The sequence below is a fragment of the Amblyomma americanum genome, chromosome 3 (assembly GCF_052857255.1).
Source record: "Amblyomma americanum isolate KBUSLIRL-KWMA chromosome 3, ASM5285725v1, whole genome shotgun sequence".
NCBI classification, from domain to species: domain Eukaryota; kingdom Metazoa; phylum Arthropoda; class Arachnida; order Ixodida; family Ixodidae; genus Amblyomma; species Amblyomma americanum.
The window spans coordinates 97623105-97643466 of NC_135499.1; the positions used below are offsets into that span (position 1 = coordinate 97623105).

The window sequence follows — 20362 nt, forward strand, 5'->3', positions numbered from 1 at the left end:
GCGAACAAAACAGCCTACCTCCTTGTTGTACCTGCTTGTCTCCGCGAAGACGTTCTACAGGCTCCGCACAACGAGCCGACAGCTGGACATCTCGGGTTTACTCGCACCCTCCGCCGCATTCAAGACAAGTATTACTTGCCCCGACTGTCTGCCAAAGTCGCGCATTATGTGAAAATCTGTCGAGATTGTCAGCGAAGAACGACCCCTCCCACCCGACCAACAGGGTTTCTGAACCCCGTTGAGCACCCCTCAAGGCCCTTTCGGCAGGTCGGCATGGACTTGCTTGGTCCTTTCCGAAAGTCAACGCCTGGAAATAAGTGGATCATCATAGCGATCGACTACGTGACCCGCTACGCCGAGTCAAAAGCCCTACCGAACGGAACAGCAGCAGAAGTCACCAATTTTTTTGTGGAGTGCATTCTTCTGCGACACGGCGCCCCCGATGTGCTCATCACGGGCAGAGGAACAGCATTCACAGCAGAACTAACGCAAGCCATCCTGCCAAACCAACCACCGGTGGACTACTGAATACCATCCGCAGACCAACGGGCTAACCGAGCGCCTGAACAAAATCATCGCCGATATGTTCGTCATGTATGTCGATGCCGCACACAAGACCTGGGACTCCATCCTGCCTTACGTTGTCTTCGCCTACAACACCGCAGTGAAGAGGCCACCCAGATGACGCCTTCTAGGCTTGTCCATGGAAGGGAGGCAACGACCATGCTAGACGCCATGCTGCCCAACGTTTCCGAAGTATAGAACGTAGACATCGACGCCTACCTTGGACGCGCAGAAGCTCGAAGGGTGCCCGGTTACGGATCAAAGACCAGCAGCGGACCGACGCCACATTCTACAACCTACGAAGACGCAACGCGGAATACAAGCAAGGAGACAAAGTCTCAGTTTAGACGCCCATTCGCCGCCATGTATTGAGTGAAAAGCTTTTACACCGCTATTTCGGCCGTTACGAGGTTCTTCGTCGGCTAGATGAACTGGTATAGTAAGTCATCCCTGACGTAATGACAGCATCCCAGCGACGCCGCGTACAACCAGAAATTGTCCATGTCTTCCGTCTGAAGCACTATTATGTGCGCAAAAGGACGCTGCATTTCTAGGCTCTATTTTCGCAAGATCCTTTTTCTTTTTAACTAGTCGCATTATTTGTTTTAATGTATCGTGTCGATGCTACTTTGAGTGGGGACTAATGCCGCGAATCTTTGCAGTGTTTGTTCATTGTTCAAATCTGCCGCCACACAACTTTATCGCTTTGTTTGCGACGCAAGACGCGACTAGATTTATCTCGATTGATCGCAGCCTGGCAGCGCTCATTCTAGGTTGTTCCGGAATGTTCCAGTAACTTTGCACGCTTTATCTTGAAATTCCCTATCAGCTTTAAATTGAGCACGGCGGACAGCGGCGGGATCTGATCGACGACCGCCGAGCACCCTTGTCGCTTCGCCACCGCCGAGTGATTCAGTCTTTTTGGGTGCAAGTCAGTACAATAAACAGTTTTCTTTTAGACCTTTTGCCCGTCTTCATCGCTCCTTCCGCTGCCACCACCACTACGTGACTATGTGAAGAATGATCAAAATATTATTGCTACCATACTTAGAAAGCATAGAGTTGTAATTTCAGCATTGGGACAAAAAATACGAAATTAATATGAAATTTATACAACATTGCTTGGACGTGCGTGGACTTGGACCAAGACGATGACGAAGCATGGTACTTGTGTGTTTGGTGGACGAGGAGGACGAAGTGTATTCGGGCGCTGACCCATTTTCTATGGCTCCCCTGCCGTCTCCTCCTGTATATATTAATCCCCTTCTGTAGATATATAATTATACCCGTTAAATTACTTGTGCAGGGGCTGGATACCGAAAAAGCCAAGACGCAACTCCGCAGCGGATTCCTTATTTCAAGTTGTTTCACTATGCTACTCGAAGGGGATGGTACACCGGCGCCTGCCACCCCCACAGACATCATTGCGCACCCACGCGAACCCCGGGACCTTCTGCGGAACAGACGGTGTTGACGTGGAGAACTGGCTCGCGATGTACGAGCGCGTCAGCACACATAACCGGTGGGATCCTACCCTTAGGCTGACCAGCGTGATTTTCTACCTGAAGGGTACAGCGCGGGTGTGGTTCAAAACACATGAGGACGACTTCATCTGTTGGGAGACCTGTAAGCAGAAGCTCCCTGACCTGTCCGGTAAGCCGAACGGCCGACAGCTTGCTGCTAAAAAGGAGCTGGCCTGCCGCGCGCAGACGTCCACGGAGTCTTACGTATCGTACATCCAGGATGTGTCAGTGCTGTGCTTGAAAGTCGACGGCACGATGTCCGAGAGTGACAAATTGGGTCACGTTCTTAAAGGCATTGCGGATGATGCCTTTAACCTACTCGTTTATAAGAACTGTGCGCCACTTCGAACAAGCGAAGAGCCGCCGCATCACCCACCAGTTCACGTGGCCACAGCATACACCTGGAACGTCGTAATACGTTGACCAGGCCTTACCTTACACCACGCCGACATCTGAGAGCCTGACACGGATTGTACATCAACAACTGGAGGCAATGTCACCTGACGCTTTTCCGCCTCAGGCACCAGACCAGACAACTTCAGTTTCCCTTATTCAAGTTTTCGTTCGGCAAGAATTCAGATATGTGGGTCTAAAACCAATGTGCTCAATCAGTTCCAAAAATACCAAGCGCGTTTCCCCGGTCCTCAACCCTCGGCCTCCATACTATCCTCGCCGCCGCCGCAACCCAGATGGAGAACATCTAATGACAGGCCCATCTGTTTTAACGGTTCTTGAATTAGCCACATTTCACGACACTGCCGAAGCCCTCCAACATCGACTTACTACCGTATACGGACTCTGTCTATTTACACCACTCTTCGCCGTCTGAACCGCACTTCTCAAGCCGTGACGCCCAGTCCTCTCTCCCCAACCGCTCGTCGTCACCCCAGCGCCGTCGCTCTCCATCGCCCCGACTTCGCAGTCCATCGTTCCTTGCCTCGTGTTCCCGACCTGATTCGAAAAAATTTTGGTTGCAGCGTCTGGAGTTGATGCTGCTCTCACGACGCGTACCGAAAAATCCTCCTTTGACTTTCCGCCCCAGACGCAACTTGATCGACGTTCACTTGGATGGTGTGCTTGTCACTGCATTGATCGATGCCGGAGGGCAGGTGTCAGTGAAGTCTTCTATGCTTAAGCGTCGCTTGCGCAAAATGCTCACCCCAGCCCCTCAGCCGTTGTCGACGTGGCCGATAGCGGAACGTCTGCCGCAGTTGGCATGTGCACTTTCTGAGTGCCGATCGCGGGACTCTGTACTTCCGTTTTATTTACTGTCCTTGCCCATTGCCCTCAAGACCTCATTCTCGGGGCTGACATCCTCTCCGACCATTCAGCCATCATCGATTGCACCTGCTGATATTGTACTGCTGAATTTGTCCGTCTGGCACCTGAAGCCGCCACCTACATTTTCTTGCCCTCTGTCCCTCCTGTTCCTGATGTTGACTACATCGTTTCTCCAATTAAGGACGCTCTCCTGAAAAAAGATCTTGCTCTTCCGCACACAGCCATCAACATTTTCAAGAACCATACGTTCTTTCCAGTTTTGAACTCTGCCGCTCACGTTCAGCCGCTTCCCAAGGTATTGCACTAGCGACCCTCAGCCCAACATATGATTGCCACATTTAAGCTCTTACCACGTCCGTTCTGTTCTCTTATAGTCACATATCGTCTACTGCAGCCGCGCCATTCAACCAGTACTCAAAAATGACAGCTCCCGACCTGTCGCCTAACCAAGCTCATAATCCTCGACGTGTTTTGGAGTCTTTCCATGCTGTCTTTGATTTTTACGGCTGTCCATTCGTCCGAACATCCGTCGTTAAGCATAAAATAACCACAGGTGACTCCTCCCCTGTTCATCGGAGGCCATTCAGTCTTCGGAGCTGAACGGATCGTCATCCAACAGGAAGTTGACAAGATGCTCGGCAAAGATATTATTGAGCCCTCCTCAAGTCCATGGACCTCTCCTGTGGTCTTAGTCAAAAAGAAGGATGGTACGTACCTGACGGTTTTGCGTCAATTACCGCCACCTCAACACAATTAAAAAAAAAGACGTCCATCAATTACCCCGTTAGACAATGCCCTCGACTGCGTTCATGTAGCCGCCTATTTCTCATCTATCGACCTTCGTTCCAAATATTGGCAGATTTCTGTGCACGATATGGACCGTGCAAAAACGGCCTTCATTGCTCCCGACGGTCTGTACCAATTTGAAGTTATTCTGTTTGGTCTATGCAATGCTCCGGCCACTTTCGAGCGGATGATGGACTCGTTTCTTCGAGAATCCAAATGGTCAACATGTCTGTGTTACCTCGACGATGTTGTAGTCTTCTCGCCATCCTTAGAAGCTTATCTTGAAAGGCTTTCAGCGATGCTCGAACTTTTTCTCGACGCCGGGCTCCAGCTCAACTCCTCGAAGTTTCAATTCGGCCGCCGGCAGCTCACAATCCTCGGCCATCTCGTCCATGCATAGGGAATACGCCACGACCCGGATAAAATGCGCGCTGTCAAAGATTTTCCCAATCCCCAGTCACCAAAGGATGTCCGCAGCTTTACTGGCTCTTGTTCATACTTCCGCCGCTTTGTTCGAAATTTCGCAGTTATCTCCCGTCCACTGACAGACCTCCTGAAGAACGGCGCCCCTTTTGCCTGGGGCCTCGCCCAAGTGGAAGCCTTTTAAACGCTGATAACCTTGTTGGCCACACCACCTATTTAAGCCCAAAGTGACCCGTCAGTCCGTACTGAAGTTCGCACCGATGCCAGCGGACACGGAATCTGTGCTGTTTTAGCCCAGCGCCAGCAGGGCCCCGAACGCGTCATTGCATACGCCAGTTTTCTTCTTTCGGTCGCCGAGCGCAACTACTTCATCAATGAGCATGAATGCCTGGCTCTCCTTTGGGCAGTTGCTAAATTATGCTCTTACCTCTTCGGGCAACCCCTTCACCGTCGTAACCGACCACACGCCCTTTGCTGGCTTTCTTCTCTCAAGGACCCCACTGGACGTCTTGATCGTTGGGCCTTGAGACTACAGGAGCACTCATTCAACTTAGCGTACTGCGTCGGTCTCGACCTTCATGGCCCTTTTGTGCTCACCCGATCTGGCAATAAGCGGATTGCTGTCGCCAGCGACTTTGCCTCAAGAAACGCCATCACGCGTCCGTTACCGACGAGCTGCGCTACAGAGGGTGCAGATTTTCTTCTGCATGACATTATCCTACACCATGGTGCACCACGGCAACTCCTCACCGACCGCGGCCGCTATTTCTTGTCAAAAGTCGAGGACGACATCCTTCGGTCCTCTTCCGCTCAACACAAGCTCTTCACAGCCGACCATCTTCAGACTAATGGCCTTACGGAACGCCTGAATCGAACACTCGGACATGTTATCGATGTATGTCTCTCCTGACCATGGCGATTGGGACGAAGTTTTGCCATATATCACAATCGAATATAATTCGCCCCGACATGACACTTCAAGATTTTCTCCTTTCTATCTTTTGTTCCGCAGCCATCCTCACTTGCCTTTGGACACGTGTTTACCGCCCACCATCGCTACGGCCAAGGAATACGCACAGAATGCCATTACACGTGCCGTCAAGGCGCGCCAAGTCGCTCATGTTCGTCTCTCGTCCTCTCAAGTGAAGCAGAAGGCCATTTACTACCATCGACATGGGGCCGTCCACTTCTCCCCGGGGTCCCTCGTCCTCCTGTGATGTCCCTCTTGCCGCGTTGGACTGTCTGAAAAACTGCTGTCCCGATACACCGGTCCTTACAGAGTCGTCTGCCAGGTGACCGGTGTCACGTACAAGGTTAGTCCTGTATCTTCTGCAACGTCATCCACTCACCCTGTGACTGATGTCGGTCATGTGGCTCGGCTTAAGTCATACCACGCCCCTGATACGTCTTCTCCTTTGCACCGGGACGGTTATTTTGCGACGGGGTACGTTACGGCCGTAGGCTTGGACAAAGACGATGCCGAAGCATGGTGCTTGCGTGTCTGGTGGACGAGGAGGACGAAGTGTATTCCGGCGCTGGTTCTTTTTCTATGGCTCCTCTGCTGCCTCTTTGCGTATATATTAATCCACTTCTGTAAATATATATTTCTATCCCTGTCAATATGTTCTAAATGCATTTTTATCGCAGCCTTTTTTAGCTAAGCGAGAACCATGTAAAAATAAGTTACATAATGTCTTTTGTCCAGTTATACAATTCTAGTACAATATGAAAGCAAGAAATAGAAATTAGCTGCGTTTAAATTACTGTTGTACCTGGTAAGAGAGAGAAAGCTGTGGTGTATCAGGCAACTAGATGCGGCTTGGCTTCTCTAACGTCGAGTGCGTTCCGCGCACTGGATAGGCGGCCAGCTCACGTTACCACCCTGGCAGGTGGAAGTTAAAATTATGATCAACGCTAACGCCAGCAAACACAGTGAACGCCGATGGACTATATCTTCAGTGCCGCCTTTCTGCCGCAACGTTGTCAATGTCAACGCATGTAGCGCAGATCTGTCGCCACCGCTAAACACCAGTTAAAACGTGACTGAGGTGGCCACTGTCCCAGGCGGCCTGTTATGCACCTTTCCTTTGCTTTCGAAGCTCCCGCCCTTCGTCGGTTTCGGCGCAGCTCAGGAACGGCTGAAGGTCGCTAAAGGTAAAAGCGAAGGAGTCAAAAATTTGTTTTGAGGAAACGAAATGACAGTCACTGGCTCCGTAACTGTCTAGGAACGAGTGGAATTTTGCCGAAATTCCAACAGATTTGGGTACTTTCGTAATACTATAATTAAAATGGTCGTCACATGACATGTTTTTGTGTGAATATGCCCGAATGTTTTAACTGTCTCGATAATTCCTATTGCCTCCGATCCTAATGTAATATTTAAAGGGTGGGTATCTGGTATTGCTCTATTGCCTCCAATCCTAATGTGGTATTTAAAGAGTACGGTATCTAGGATTGCCAGTGAGTAAAAATGACAGCATTTGTTTTCTTAGCGTTAATTTCCAAGGAGTTCACGGCATTCCAATTATGTAGACCGTGAAGAACGCTGCTGATCTCAGCCTCTAAGAATTGTAAGTTGCGAAATAATAAGGTGGTGTCATGCGCGTATAATATATAATGAGCAATGTGGCTAACTGTAGTCGTGTCATTTACGTAAAGGTTGAAGAGGACAGGGCCAAGAATGCTCCCCTGGGGTACGTCAGTATTAACTTGTCTGCATGATGATAAGCCGTCATCTAATAAAACGCTTTGCATTTGGTGCTTAAGGTATGATAAAGTGATAAGCGATAAATCGATAAAGCTGTTCCTCTTATTCCATATATTTCGATTTTTTAGCAATGTTTGAAGCTTAAGATGATCAAAGGCTTTTGAGTAGTATACGTATATACCAACTACTATTTCTTTTTCCTCAAATACTTTTAGTATTATTTCGTTCTGTGTGAGTAGTGCTAGCTCTGCTGATTTTAATTTCCGAAAGCCAAGTTGTCGGTCTTAATAAGTTGTGCTTTTGAAGAAATTTAGTGACGCTAGTGTGCAATATTTTTCTAATACTTTTCAAAATATCAGTAGCCATGAAATCGGACGATAGCTGGACAAATTGTTGCGATCTCCGTCTTTGAAGACAGTTATTACTTTAGAAATTTGCATATTAGCAGCTGGGAAAACGCCCATGGAGAGAGCTAGGTTAACGATATGTGTAAGATGGGGTGCAGACAGGTCTAGTGCGGTCTTAGCTGAAGATTATCAATATCACACGCAGACCTATTCCGTAGAGATTTAAATGTTTCAAATATCTCATTTTCACATGTAAGATAAAAAGACACGGTTCGAATTTCTAGTCATAGTTCTCACTGATTCCACACAATGAGCACTGGTTACCTCATTCACAAGGTGGTTGTTGAATTCTCCTGCTAGTTGTTGCCCACGGACGGCTTCACCAGTTAAAGCTAGTTCAAATGCACTCTGAGTGGGAGGTTTTAGTGCCTAGAACGAACATACTGCCTAGAACGAGGTAAAAATAGTCATCCGTGAGCTTGCCAGTAACGACTATCCTGGCGTTTTTTTTTTTGAAGCGTGTTTATACACCGAAGGCACATAAGGATATATCCCAATCAGGTGCGACCATTCTATGCGTTCCCGGAGTGAACGAAGCCTTAGCACGCGTGTTTTGAAAGAATAATCTGCGTGTAGGACATACTCGCATGCCTTCGGGCAAGCTTTGAAACAAGTTCATATACGTGAACGATCACCTGGCGACAATACACACCCAGAAGTTACATTTAAGACACCATCTCATAAGATACTGGCTGCAACGATGCTTACATTCACGTAACGCACAAGTTTTCTCAGGACGCCTGCAAGAGCCCAAACACGACTTGGCGAAAGGAAGTCAACCTGCGAATGCTGTAACTGCACACGCTGGAAGACGTCCCCATAACATCGACTGGGACTACGCCACCGTCATAGCTACAGATAAAAACGCGTCATCAAGGCTGCTACTACTAGTAATAGTAGTAGTGGTGGTACGAGACTTTATTTGGCAGTACCACTTAGGCGCCGAAGACGTCGATGGCCTCTTGCACGAGCAGGCGCTGCTCTTCTTCACCTTCAGCTCCAAGCCAGTCCATCCATGTAGCGACAGTATGGGAGGAGGTGGGAAAGAAACCCGATCGCAAAGCAACCGGGCAGGACAATAAGCACTGGAAAAGGTTGGTATAAGGGGCAGGAAAGGTGGGAAGTGAAGGATCACGACCAAATTGATACGGATAAAGACGTGCTGGTGTGCCAAGTGTGTTGAGTTGTATGTGTCGAAAGATGTGAGGCTCCTGCACAGAAAGACTAGGATGAGGGTCGGGGTAAAGGTTACGGTCGAGGCGGACAGCGTCGCAATACTCTTTGATGGTGGCGCGAAGGCACAGTCTCGACCTGCCCTCCGAGGACCTTGGCCAGGATATCAGCGGTGCCCGGATAAGCGTTCCACGGGCGAGCTGGTTAGCCATCTCATTGCCGTCAATACCCGAGTGCCCAGGGATCCATCGGAAAAATGCGGGCCACGGCTGCAGCGACGCAAGTGCGGCCGCGAGTTCCGTGGACGGATGTTCTGGGAGTGTTTTTTATTGAATAGCACGAATGGCAGCCTGGGAGTCAGTGTATATGGTACAGTTGGGTACAGGTGGGAGTGAATGAAAATGTTGAATGGCGTGAATGATGGAGAGGACCTCGAGCGAGAGAATGTCAGGGGGGTATAAGAACGGGCTGCTAGCGTGAATAACAGTGGTAGGAAGAAGAGGATGAAAGAGGATTTGGGCTACCGGAGCCGGGAGGAGACACGTAAGAGGCATCCATGCATGCCACTTCATGAGTATTGAAGGGAGGATTATGATGACATGACACGCACTAGCATGTCGGTGGCCAGCATAGAAGACTGGCGACATATTAGAGGGAAGTGGAAGTATGCGAAGGTCAGATGCCTCCGGAGGGGACGGAAGAGGAAGAGGGGCCGTACGGATGGGAGGAATATTAGCCTGGTTGAGAACCCAGCGCCTGTGAGCTGCGCTTGAGAGGCGCACCACTTGCCGATCGCGGTGAAGGGAAATGAGAATGCGAAGAGGATGGAAGAGACCAATGGCATAAAGTTTATCGGTGGAGGTAGCTATAGGGAGACGGAGAGCAGCCCTATAGAGGCCGTGGAGAGCGGTGGCGAGAGTGTTCAGCCGGGTGTGGGTGAAGGAGACTTACGGAACGAAGTAAAGAAATTTGTTAAGAGCCAGCGCATGAGCCAGTCGACATGCGTGCGCACGGCGCTTCGCCGACGTAACTACAGTCAGTGTGTCCGCAAGCTTTATTCTGATCGTAAGTTTTTACTGCTTGCGTACTCCATGTGCCAAAGACGAAAATAAATTGCGGCACACGACCGCTACAAGCTTCACTTGACTCACCTCAGAACACACAAAAAAAATTATCGAACCTTTCTACCTTTCTGTGTAAAAGGTCAGAACTCTCCGACGTGCATTTTTCAAAGGGTAAGAAACCTTGATCGCCTATCGAATAAACTGAAGGTCACTGACCTTGTCACGCTTTAAACAACATTCATTTCGCAGCTGCATACGAGCCCTAGTTCCCTGAAGTAGGCAAGGTCCTGTCTTCCCCAAGTATGTAGTACGTGACGTAATCAAAGTAAGTAGATTGCCGGCAATTTTCTGCTTGTTCTATACGTAGTTTATATGGGTGGTTGTCTGAGTGATCACTTATTCTAGTAGCACTTCAGCACGTGCGCAGGGGTCAAGTGCTACTAGAATAACTGATCATTCAGACAACCACTTAAATAAACTACGTATAGAACAAGCGGGAAATTGCCGGTAATATACTTACTTTCATTACGGCATGTGCTACATAATTAAACTACGACAGGACCTTACCCACTTCAAGGCACTAGGACCCTTATTCAGTTCAGAAAAGCATCTTTTTTGAAGTGTGACAAGGTCAGTCACCTTCAGTTTATTCCATAGGCGATCAAGGTTCCTTACCCTTTGAAAATAGCACGTCGGAGAGTTCTTCTGACCTTTTACACAGAAAGGTAGAAAGGTTCGATAATTTTTGTTTTGTTTTTTTCTGAGGCTAGCCAAGTCAAGTTTGTAGCGGCCGTGTTCATAACATAATTCGCAGCCGTCCGGTGTGTTTTTATCATGCAAAACAACCTAGCTTTTCGGTTTTGCGACATTATTATGGGCGAGTTCTAGGATAAAATTCTACGCTTTCGAGGTCACATACATTATTCGCTACATAATATCCACTCTATCTTGGCTGTACGATAAAATCCCGATCTATTTTTCAGCAACACCATAAACGGCTAATTCACTTGTAGTAGCTAGTTTGCGCATTCAACGCGCGCACGGCAATTTATACGAGTGCGTTAGTGACGTTATCTGTGCGAATTTCATAGCCTTGCTATCAGCCCCAAACCGAGCATTTGCTGGAGCGAAGAGTTAACTTTAAAAGAAATATAATTAGGTTGGAACTTCAAAGTCCTGAATAAATCGCCATGCATGCTTTTTAAAAGATCGGAAGAATGCCAACCAACTCTTGCCGAACGACTGGGGCAATATATTTGTCCATATGTTCACACAATTTTTTTTTATTTGGGAGACGGAATCAACACAGCGTTCATGTTTTATAAGAACAACGAAGATGACCCCTTGGACATGGAAGGAAACTTGGTTGTGGTGGTTCATCATCATCATCATCAGCCTTACTACACCCACTGCAAGGCAAAGGCCTCTCCCATGCCTCGCAAATTAACAATCTTTGCCAGCTGCGGCCGCCGCATCCCCACATACTTCTTAATCTCGTCGCGTCCACCTAATCTGCCGCCCCCTGCTACGCTTGCCTTCTCCTTTAATCCACTCCGTTACCCTTAAGGACCAGCGGTTATCTTGCCTTCGCATCACTTGCCCTGCCCAAGCCCATTTCTTCCTCTTGATTAAGACTAGGATCTCATTAACACGTGTTTGTTCTCTCAGCCACTCTGCCCGCTTCCGGTCTCTTAGCGTCACGCCTATCATTTTGCTACCATATCCCGCTGCGTTGTCGTTGTTGTTGTTGTTAGCCTATCAAAAAATGGCACATACCCACACTGGGGGATCGGCCAAGAATCGGGTGGCTATTCACGCAAATGTGAAATGTAATTTAGTTTTTGGGGACAGGAAATGGCGCAGAGTCTGTCTCACGTCTCGGCGGACATCTGAACCACGCCATAAGGAAAGAGATAAAGCTGGGACTGAGAGAAGAAAGGAAGAGGTGCCGTAGTGGAGGGCTCCACTCCAGAATAATTTCGACTACCTGGGGATTTTTAACATGCACTGACAACGCGCAGCACACGGCAGCCTTTTGTGTTTCGCCTCGATCGAAACGTGGACGCCGCGGTCGGGTTCGAACCCATGGACTCCGGATCAGTAGCCTAGCGCCCTAACCACATGCGCAGATTTTGCATCCATGGTAGCCACATTGTAGTCATTGCTACAGCACTTAGTTGTTGAGCAGGACGTGACTATGGCTACGTACGATACGTCTTGAGCGAACATGTCAACTGGTCGCATATACTGCAGTTGGCCAAAGTTTTCACTGATCGGGATGTTCACAGTGTTCAGCCCTGTATATACGCTGATGTTTTATTTTTCCTGGCGGTTACCACCCCGTTTCTCCGCTTCATTTGCCTTCAGCTCCAATTAATGGAAATGCTCAAAAAACGTTACAATGATAAAAGCATGAGTAATCGCTCCATGTGACAACCTAGGGCCATTATCACAATATTTCTTACCACTTTCCTTTCGTTTGCTCCATTTATCACTGACAGCCGCCGCGTATGAGGTCAGGACTGGTAGCCAACAAGCAGTGCCACTGAACAGCTCCTTTGTTAAAGCTGGGATTGACTAATGACAAAGGGACAGGAGAAATGAAAATAAGGAAAATGGGAAAGACAGCTTAAAAAATACATCGCCTGTTGAACCTAGACTTATGCTTGGCGTTTTCCCGAAGATATTGAGCAGTTCCTTGCTTGCCCGCAGGGACTGTCTACCTTCAGTTTGAGACAGCTGCATGAACAAGTGGCTTCAATCGTTTGTTGATGCCGGCAGCATCTGCTGCTGTAACTAAGCAGACTGTACGTGCGGAGAGTTCCTATAGCTTCAAGTAAGACAGGGTGGCTGCTTGCCACTTCTCTCGCGTTTTTCAGTTTCGAACGCTGACGGACCAATTGATCTCATCTAACCAGGAATAATATGTACTTTCTGTGCAATATATTACCCGTTACATATTACACGCTTTAAACTCAGCATTTGGGGGTGGGGTAATATTACGCTTAACATTTACGTCTAATATTTGTTTTGGCACAGTTCAGCCAATTTAGCTCAATAACAAAATTTCAGTCCTTTCTCTCGTACTGTCACGTGGTGGTGATGGTACCGTGCACAACGAATTATCAGACTTGAGTGTCAATGAAACGAGCTTTTTGTTGCGCTCACTCACGACCATTAGGAACTGAACAACACGATGACAGTGATAGCAGCAACTGCACAAGGTGCCGTCTAAGATTAGAATCACCACCACTCTCAGTTGCGCTCAGCAGAGCGCTGAATTTCCAACTTTATTTGAAGAAACTGAAACCCGCACTTATGTACACACCAGGTAAACGCCCACCAGGGGGAATAATCAAGATTACGTGACAGTCAGTGCACGCGAACGAAAATGGAATCACACGTTCTCCAGGAAATCAAAGGATAATAAGTGGAGCATCCTTGCTAACGCCACACTAGGCAATTAATTCTATAATACAAAGCACAAATAACATGAACACACTCAAAATCTCGTGAAAACAAGTTGCAGGACCGCTTTTCGAACCAAGAGTAGAGGCTGACGCAATCAGGGTACCCGCAACCTCACCTTTCGTCTGTAGCACAAAAAGTCCTATAAGGTATGAAGCACGAATGTAAAGCCCCATTTGGTAGGCGTCAGCGGAACGAAATGGTGGCCGCGCTGCTGTATCTGCACCGAATATCGCATAATCTGAAGAAAATTGGAAGAAAAGCAGGCGTAGACATAGTCTTTTCAGCCGCACTGCGTCTGTCGAGCCTGTGCAACAAAGTTAACAAAAACAAAAAGAACAGTAGCTGCACAACCAGGCACATTTTGTGCCTTGTGAGGGGGCGTTGTAGATTCCATTCCTTTAACTTGAGGTAAGGCTTACATAGGCCAAGCAGGAAGATGTTTAAATGTTTAAGGAACACGAGAACTGTTGATCTGTGACGCCATTGAAAAATTATCCGCCTACTGCCAGGGATGTGGCAGCAAAAAAAATACATTCCCAGTCTTCAGAAAACCACCATCCTAAAGAAACATGAAAATCAACAGATGCGCGAAATCGTTGAAGCCGCCTACATCTCAGAGCTTAAAAAAGGCTGCGTAAGCACCCCGTTTTTCTTACTATCTGAAAAGGAAATCACTTTTCTCTCTGTTTTTATTTGATTTCTCCTGGATTTTGGAGGCATACTTCACGTGTTCTTTTTTCGTTCTAGCCGTGTTAATTGCTAGCGCTCATCTTTAGTATCGGCAATATTTTCATCTTTTATTTATTTATTTATTTATTTATTTATCATTCATTTATTTGTTTACGAAATAGTGCAGGACATTTTTTTGCCGCATGAGGGGCAATAAAAGAACGACTTGGAAAACACCACAACAAAAGTAGTGTTAGAAAAGAACAAAAACAAGCAGTGCATTAAAGTACACAAATAACTGTATAAACTAGCATCAAATTGTAACCAACCTAGAACAGACCCTCTACCTCGGTCAAGACCTTTGTTGACTTGAAAACGTTAGTCAGTAGTGAATTTCACTTAGGCAAAGTTTAAAATAATCGCGCCCTCAACTCTGTTTTTTCATCTTTTTCAATGGTTTTTCGCGCAACCTCAACCTTGCTTTGCCATGCTGTCTTCCACATGTCATTGGTGCTTTGTATCATGTTACTCTTTTTTTCCCACATATCTTTTGTGCTTTATATCATGAAATTCATTGCTTAATGTGGTTTTAGCAATGATGCTGCTTCTGATATCGTTTGATGCCCTGGACAACGTCTGCATCCAAGTTCGTTCGAGCGCCCTGACCGTCACGTAACCGTGTTTATTCCGTATGGCGGGTGTTTACCTGGTGTGTATATAAGTGCGGGTATCAGTTTCCTCAAATAAAGTTCGGAGTTCAGGGCTCTGTTCTAACTGCATCGTCTTTCTTATTGTGTTCGCGCTGCTTATATATATGGATGGCGACCAACTAGCCTAGCAGATTGTGCTATTCAGGTAAATATTGTTGCCACTCCTGACAGAGTGATAAGAACGTGTTCCCGCGGCCTCTAAATTAAGAAAACAAGCATTGCAGAACATTTGCCGCTCTACAATATTCGCGGTGGCCAGTTGTTGGCATGCATTTGGTAGCCATAATGTTACCAGCAGCCCATACAATGTCGTGCCGAGGCAGAAAGCTGCATGCTTGTTCCTACCATATCGGAAAGGCTAGCACAGAAAGCGTAGCATAGTAATTTACCAAGGATCTTCTTATAACCAGCGATTTGAAGTCACGGCACACTAAGCACTGAATACTCCCACGAAGAACAATTGTGGTAATGCGGAATGTAGCGCAAGTAACTCAAAAGCTAGATCGACTGCGACGGCAAGTTCCACCCTCGCCTGTTTTCGACTGAGGCCCCTGCTTAATGCCCTCAAACTCAGCCACCTCTGGAAAAAAAATTCTGGAGACAATCTTTTCTTTTAAGAGTATAGCTAAGCAGCGTTAATAAGTCCCGTCAGCCACTTCATTTGATCTAGTTAGCACATTGCCCAATCACATGATCTACTAACGTTACCAGATCGCTTGACACACGAGTGTCACGTAACACAAGCATACAGTCATTCGCATACGTTCGCCCTCAACGACATGCGTTTTGATACTCGTTTATCCACCACTCCCTTAATTAGTACCTCTCTAATGACGCGCATACTCATTACCATACAGACGTAAGCAACCACATAATGCAAAAGACCACACGACATATACAACCTTTGTTCGTAAAGTATCGGGACTGAGTCCATTTAAAAAAATGTGTTTAACATTGAAGTCGTTTGCGCAGCACCCCTTCGAAATACTCTCTTGAAGTCTATACACAGCTTCCAACGCTTCTTGAGGCCTTGGAAACAGTTGGAAAACGATTCTTTTGGCAGGGCTGTCAGCTCCTTTGTCGTGGCGTCTTGAATGCCTCCACGCTCCCCATCCATCGGCCTTTCAGGGCTCTCTTCATACGAGGAAACAGGAAAAAATTGCATGGGGAGAGGTCAGGCGAGTATGGCGGATGGGGAAGTACAGTAATGGTGTGCTTGGCGAGAACTTCTGTCACGCTGAGAGCGTAGTGCTGCCTTGCGTTATCGTGAGGAATGCTCCATTATCCAGATGCCCATAAGTCAGGGCGATGGCGTCGCGGTGCATCACGCATGTGTTGGAGCACGCGGATATAAAACTCCTGCTTCACCGTCTGCCCTTGTGGGACGAACTCGTGGTGTATGAAACCTCTGCAATCGAAGAAAACTGTCAGCATCGTCTTTGTTTTTGACTTCCGTCGCCGCACCTTTCTTGATCTCGGAGAGCTTATGGACAGCAATTCGGCGCTCTGCCTCTTTGTTTGAGGAGCGTAATTAAAACACCATGCTTCGTCTTCAGCAATGATGCTGTCGACAAATGCAGCATCCTTCCCTGCCTCTGAGAGCAAATCAGCACTCACTGATGCCTGCGTGTCCTTCTGGTCCTCTGTGAGGGAGTGCGGCACAAGACTGGCATTCAGCTTTCGTTTCCCCAAATTCTCATGCAAAATTTGGTGGCATGTTGTCTTACTAATGTCGAGAGCATCTGATAGCATGCGGACTGTAATGGCGCGGTCTTGCTGTAAGATTTTCCTGATCCGAGCCACGTTGTTTTCATTCCGTGAGGTTGAAGCGCGCCCCTGCCTTGTGTCGTCTTCCACCGACGTTCTCCCTAAAAGGAATCTCTTGTGCCATTCGAAACCTCGCGCCCGCGATAATGTCTCGTTGCCGTAAGCGTCACGAACAAGCTCATACGTCTGTGTGGCTGTCTTGCCAAGCTTCACACAGAATTTTGTGTTTACACGCTGTTCGAGGTGGACGTCGATCTCTCCACATTCACTCGCAGTAGAATGAGCCGGTGACTAGTGACAACGTATTTTTCTACATTTAGTAACATCTAGCGACAGCCACAGCAATTAACATAAATAGCTCAGGTTCGCCCGAAAAGATGGCGTACACATGCGCACCAACATTTGTTTTTCGGGAATCTTTTTGTAGAGAAAAAAATAAATCAGTCTCAAAACTTTGCGGACAAAGGTTGTACATAAAACCCCATTTAACACAACCATACGAACGTGGTTTCTTCAAATTTTATTGAGCGCCCCGCATTACTGGGCTTTATGCAGGAAGTTTATGCATTTGTGGGGTTCTTGACAGTCCGATTTTCTAATGAGTTCTTATTTTCTGTATCACGTAGGAGTCTGTACAGGGATCTGATAACGATGCTTTTCCCGCTGCCATTGTGTTATTCTGTGTACTTTGGCCTCAATGGTCATGCTGTGTTAACGCAAGTGTGCAAGATGCCGATCCCTCCTTGCATCAAAACGTTCTTTGATAAATTACCCACTGAAGCTCTACCTGTTAACACATGGCTTCATAGGAAAAACATTTTTGTGCCTTCTGTTAACTGCCGTCTGTGCAATGTACCAACTATTGAACACTGTTTTATTAACTGCAAGGATGCGATTTTGTTTTGGGATGTGTTGCAGGGGACACTAAATAATACTTTTTTTCTAATTCCTAGAGTGTTCGTTACATTGCGGCTACTCAACCTTATTACGAATAATATGACATGTTTTTCCTCATTCGACTTCATAGCCTGTGGAAAACGCACATGCTGTACCGCAACGCTGAACCTCTTGTTTCAGCCAGAAGCCATTTTAGTCGATTGATGCTCCAACTCAGGGACATATATGATCAGAGGGACCTTCTACCGGACTAGCTTCCGTTGTTGATGCGGTGTCTATCTGTGCCGCCCTTTTAGCTGTGGTGTTTTCTGTCTAGCTAGTGCAGTGCCGTCACTCACTGCGTGCTTTGTAAATAATATGTATATATTCCCTTTCTGTACATACGTAACCTGGTGTAATAAATAAATGTTGAAAAAAATCCTGCCTGTGCGGCCTAGGAATAGCGTGCCTGACTCGGAATCCAAGGATCGCTGTTTCGATTCCCTGCCTGTTACTGAAGTGTTGTTTTCAGCGCAACTGATTTATTTTATACACCTACATGTTCTATCGACTTTGTAGTCATGCTGTAACCTTCTAATGAGAATTCAAATCATGTTTTGATCAGTTTTCAGCACAGCTTCTCTGCGTGTGACGTATTATGTTTGCGACAAATCCTGAGTTTCTCGAGAAAAAAATGTCGATCACCGACAGGTCGAGGCCTGGTTTTCCGCTGAACGGGAGCCTTAAAGCTCGCGCTTTAGAATTCAAGAAGACGTTAAGCTACTTCGCTCGCATTTAATTGATCGGCCGAAGATCGAACACGGTCTCTACTCGCGCTAGCCTCGCATCGAGGATCCTATAGTCCACAATGCGGTTGCCGAACATCGAAGCTGGCGATCGTTCCCACGCCTTCGTTCTCACCGGAAATCGAGGGCATGGGAGTTGGAACTCGTAGCGTTCTCGGTCGCAGTAATCACTCCGTCTGGTTTAGTACGCTGCTCCAAGCGCGACTTGTTCTCCATAGGCTAGGAACGCTTCGTCAAACTAGGCATGTAAGCAGACACAGCGCTGGGTCCAAGCTGTATTTTACCACGTGCACCTCGTTACTGAAGCAGCCAGGCCAAGAGCTTGCCCAGAAAATAGCACTGCAGTGCCAGTTTTGGCAGTGGCATCTTTATAATGGCTTGTAAATCGGCGCTGATGATGATATCAACGACTCAATCACCAACAAGCGACGACATGCAAGAATGATGCACCAATGAAGACAGTGCAGCAAAACTGGGCTGGCCTTGTCAGACAGGACATCATAACTTTTAATTTCAAGTAGCGTGTTGGAATAACATCAATAAATAAAAGTCAGAGCAAGGGACGAACAACGTATTCGACATACCTTGTCTCTTCTTAACAACAACCTCCCTAAGAGCCTTTCGCGCGACATACAAAAACAAACTGCGAAGTGAACGCTATTTAAATAATTGCGTGTTCAAAGTATCATTGGCTGCATAGGGCTCTCATGACCATCATGACATGTTGCCGTGTATCTGCAATCGCAACAGGTACCGTGCCAAGTCATTTCCACAAATTTTAACTTTTGCACAAACATAATTTTGCGCAGTATATCTTCACTTATTTATCTTTACAGAATGGAGCCTCGCATGAGGTGGTTGCAGCGGACTGATCGCTTCGCGTCCATTTCGCAAATTGTTTTTCACGGTTTCAAATGGACTGTTTATGGACAGAACAGACACGTCACACTGAAAGCTCTACAATGTGGGCTATACAATTCCGACTTGCACGATATGGACTACATTTTATCAAACCAAATAGCTTATACGAAAATAAGAAAGCAAAAAGAAGCCTCGCATGACTTAGGTCCCTAGATTTTTCAAAACAACGAAGAGGTCTCTCTCATAAACATTTTCACTACTTGCGCTCTCATTCTTCCCCACACAATTTTGCAAAATTTAGCAAACTCAATTTATAGCACGTATGCAAGCAAGAAAACAGAAGCTCTGCACAATTGAGGTTCCTACATGGGCTTGAAAAAAGGCAGCGAAGTAGCAACAACCTTTCAAACGCCGACACCGATGAAGTTCGCTATTTACTTCCTGAAGCGATTTGCCAGTGTTCATATGTCTTAATTCAGAGCCCTATATGCTTGCCTCTCGCAAGAATAATCTTCAGACGTGGCGCGACAGCGCCTTCGAAGCACAGTAATTGTTAAAGCAGTTACGAGGGCGGCTCTCCGAAAGATAGTGTTCACAAAGAGGCGACGGACGCTTGGACGACTTGTCCCTGCCTAGTGACAGGCTTATGCGGAGGCTTTCCATAAAACCGCTTTCAATGTACGCGTGCTAGGCACTTGCTGTTCTCACCATTCCTCCCTGAGAAGCATTGTATATCTCACCCTCACCTTTAGATGTCCCGCCTCCATTGTCTCCTGTGAACTTCAAAAATAAAAGCGTCGAAAAGTTAGCGCGTTTCAAAGCAAATGTCAGTGTCGGCTACCGTTGTCAATCTCCTGCTGATAACAAGCACAGGAAATCGCCTTCTTGAAAACAGGACTTCAGGCTTTGTTTTTTGGATACTGTGTGAGACCAGAGCGACTACTCTCCACCATGGAAGTCGACTTGAAAGCAGCGTGTTTGCTTTTTTTCTTAATGGTGCATTCGAATGCAGTCGTCAGCGGTGAGTTTTTTTTATTTCTGCACTGAAAAACTCTTCTTCATTGTACCCCTGCTCTGGCAACTTCATTTATGCAAGCCAACTGCAGTATTTTTTAATCGCGATGAGATGCCCTCCTACAGGCTGGTAGCAGATTTCGAAGTCCAAATCGCCTCATATCATCAAGCGTTACCGTCAGTGGCTGGACAGCTCGTTGTTAAGACCTGTTTATTGTCAGAAATGCTATCATCCACCCCACTACACATCAGTTTCTATT

General features: G+C 47.0%; 1 protein-coding gene across 4 annotated transcripts in view; it reads left to right on the forward strand.

Moving 5' to 3' along the window:
• The window catches only part of LOC144123161 (uncharacterized), a 72155-nt gene that overhangs the window by 22906 nt on the left and 28887 nt on the right, over window positions 1-20362 (forward strand). Inside the window, exon 1 of one of the 4 annotated variants that reach the window (XM_077656042.1) lies at window positions 19957-20109. The exons of 2 other annotated variants lie outside the window; for them this stretch is intronic. In XM_077656042.1, the coding sequence (XP_077512168.1) occupies window positions 20040-20109 (70 nt within the window). In that variant the 5' untranslated portion in view covers window positions 19957-20039. Of the gene's footprint in view, window positions 1-19956; window positions 20110-20362 lie in introns of those variants that run through there. One more of the 4 variants, XM_077656044.1, reaches the window with a different exon arrangement.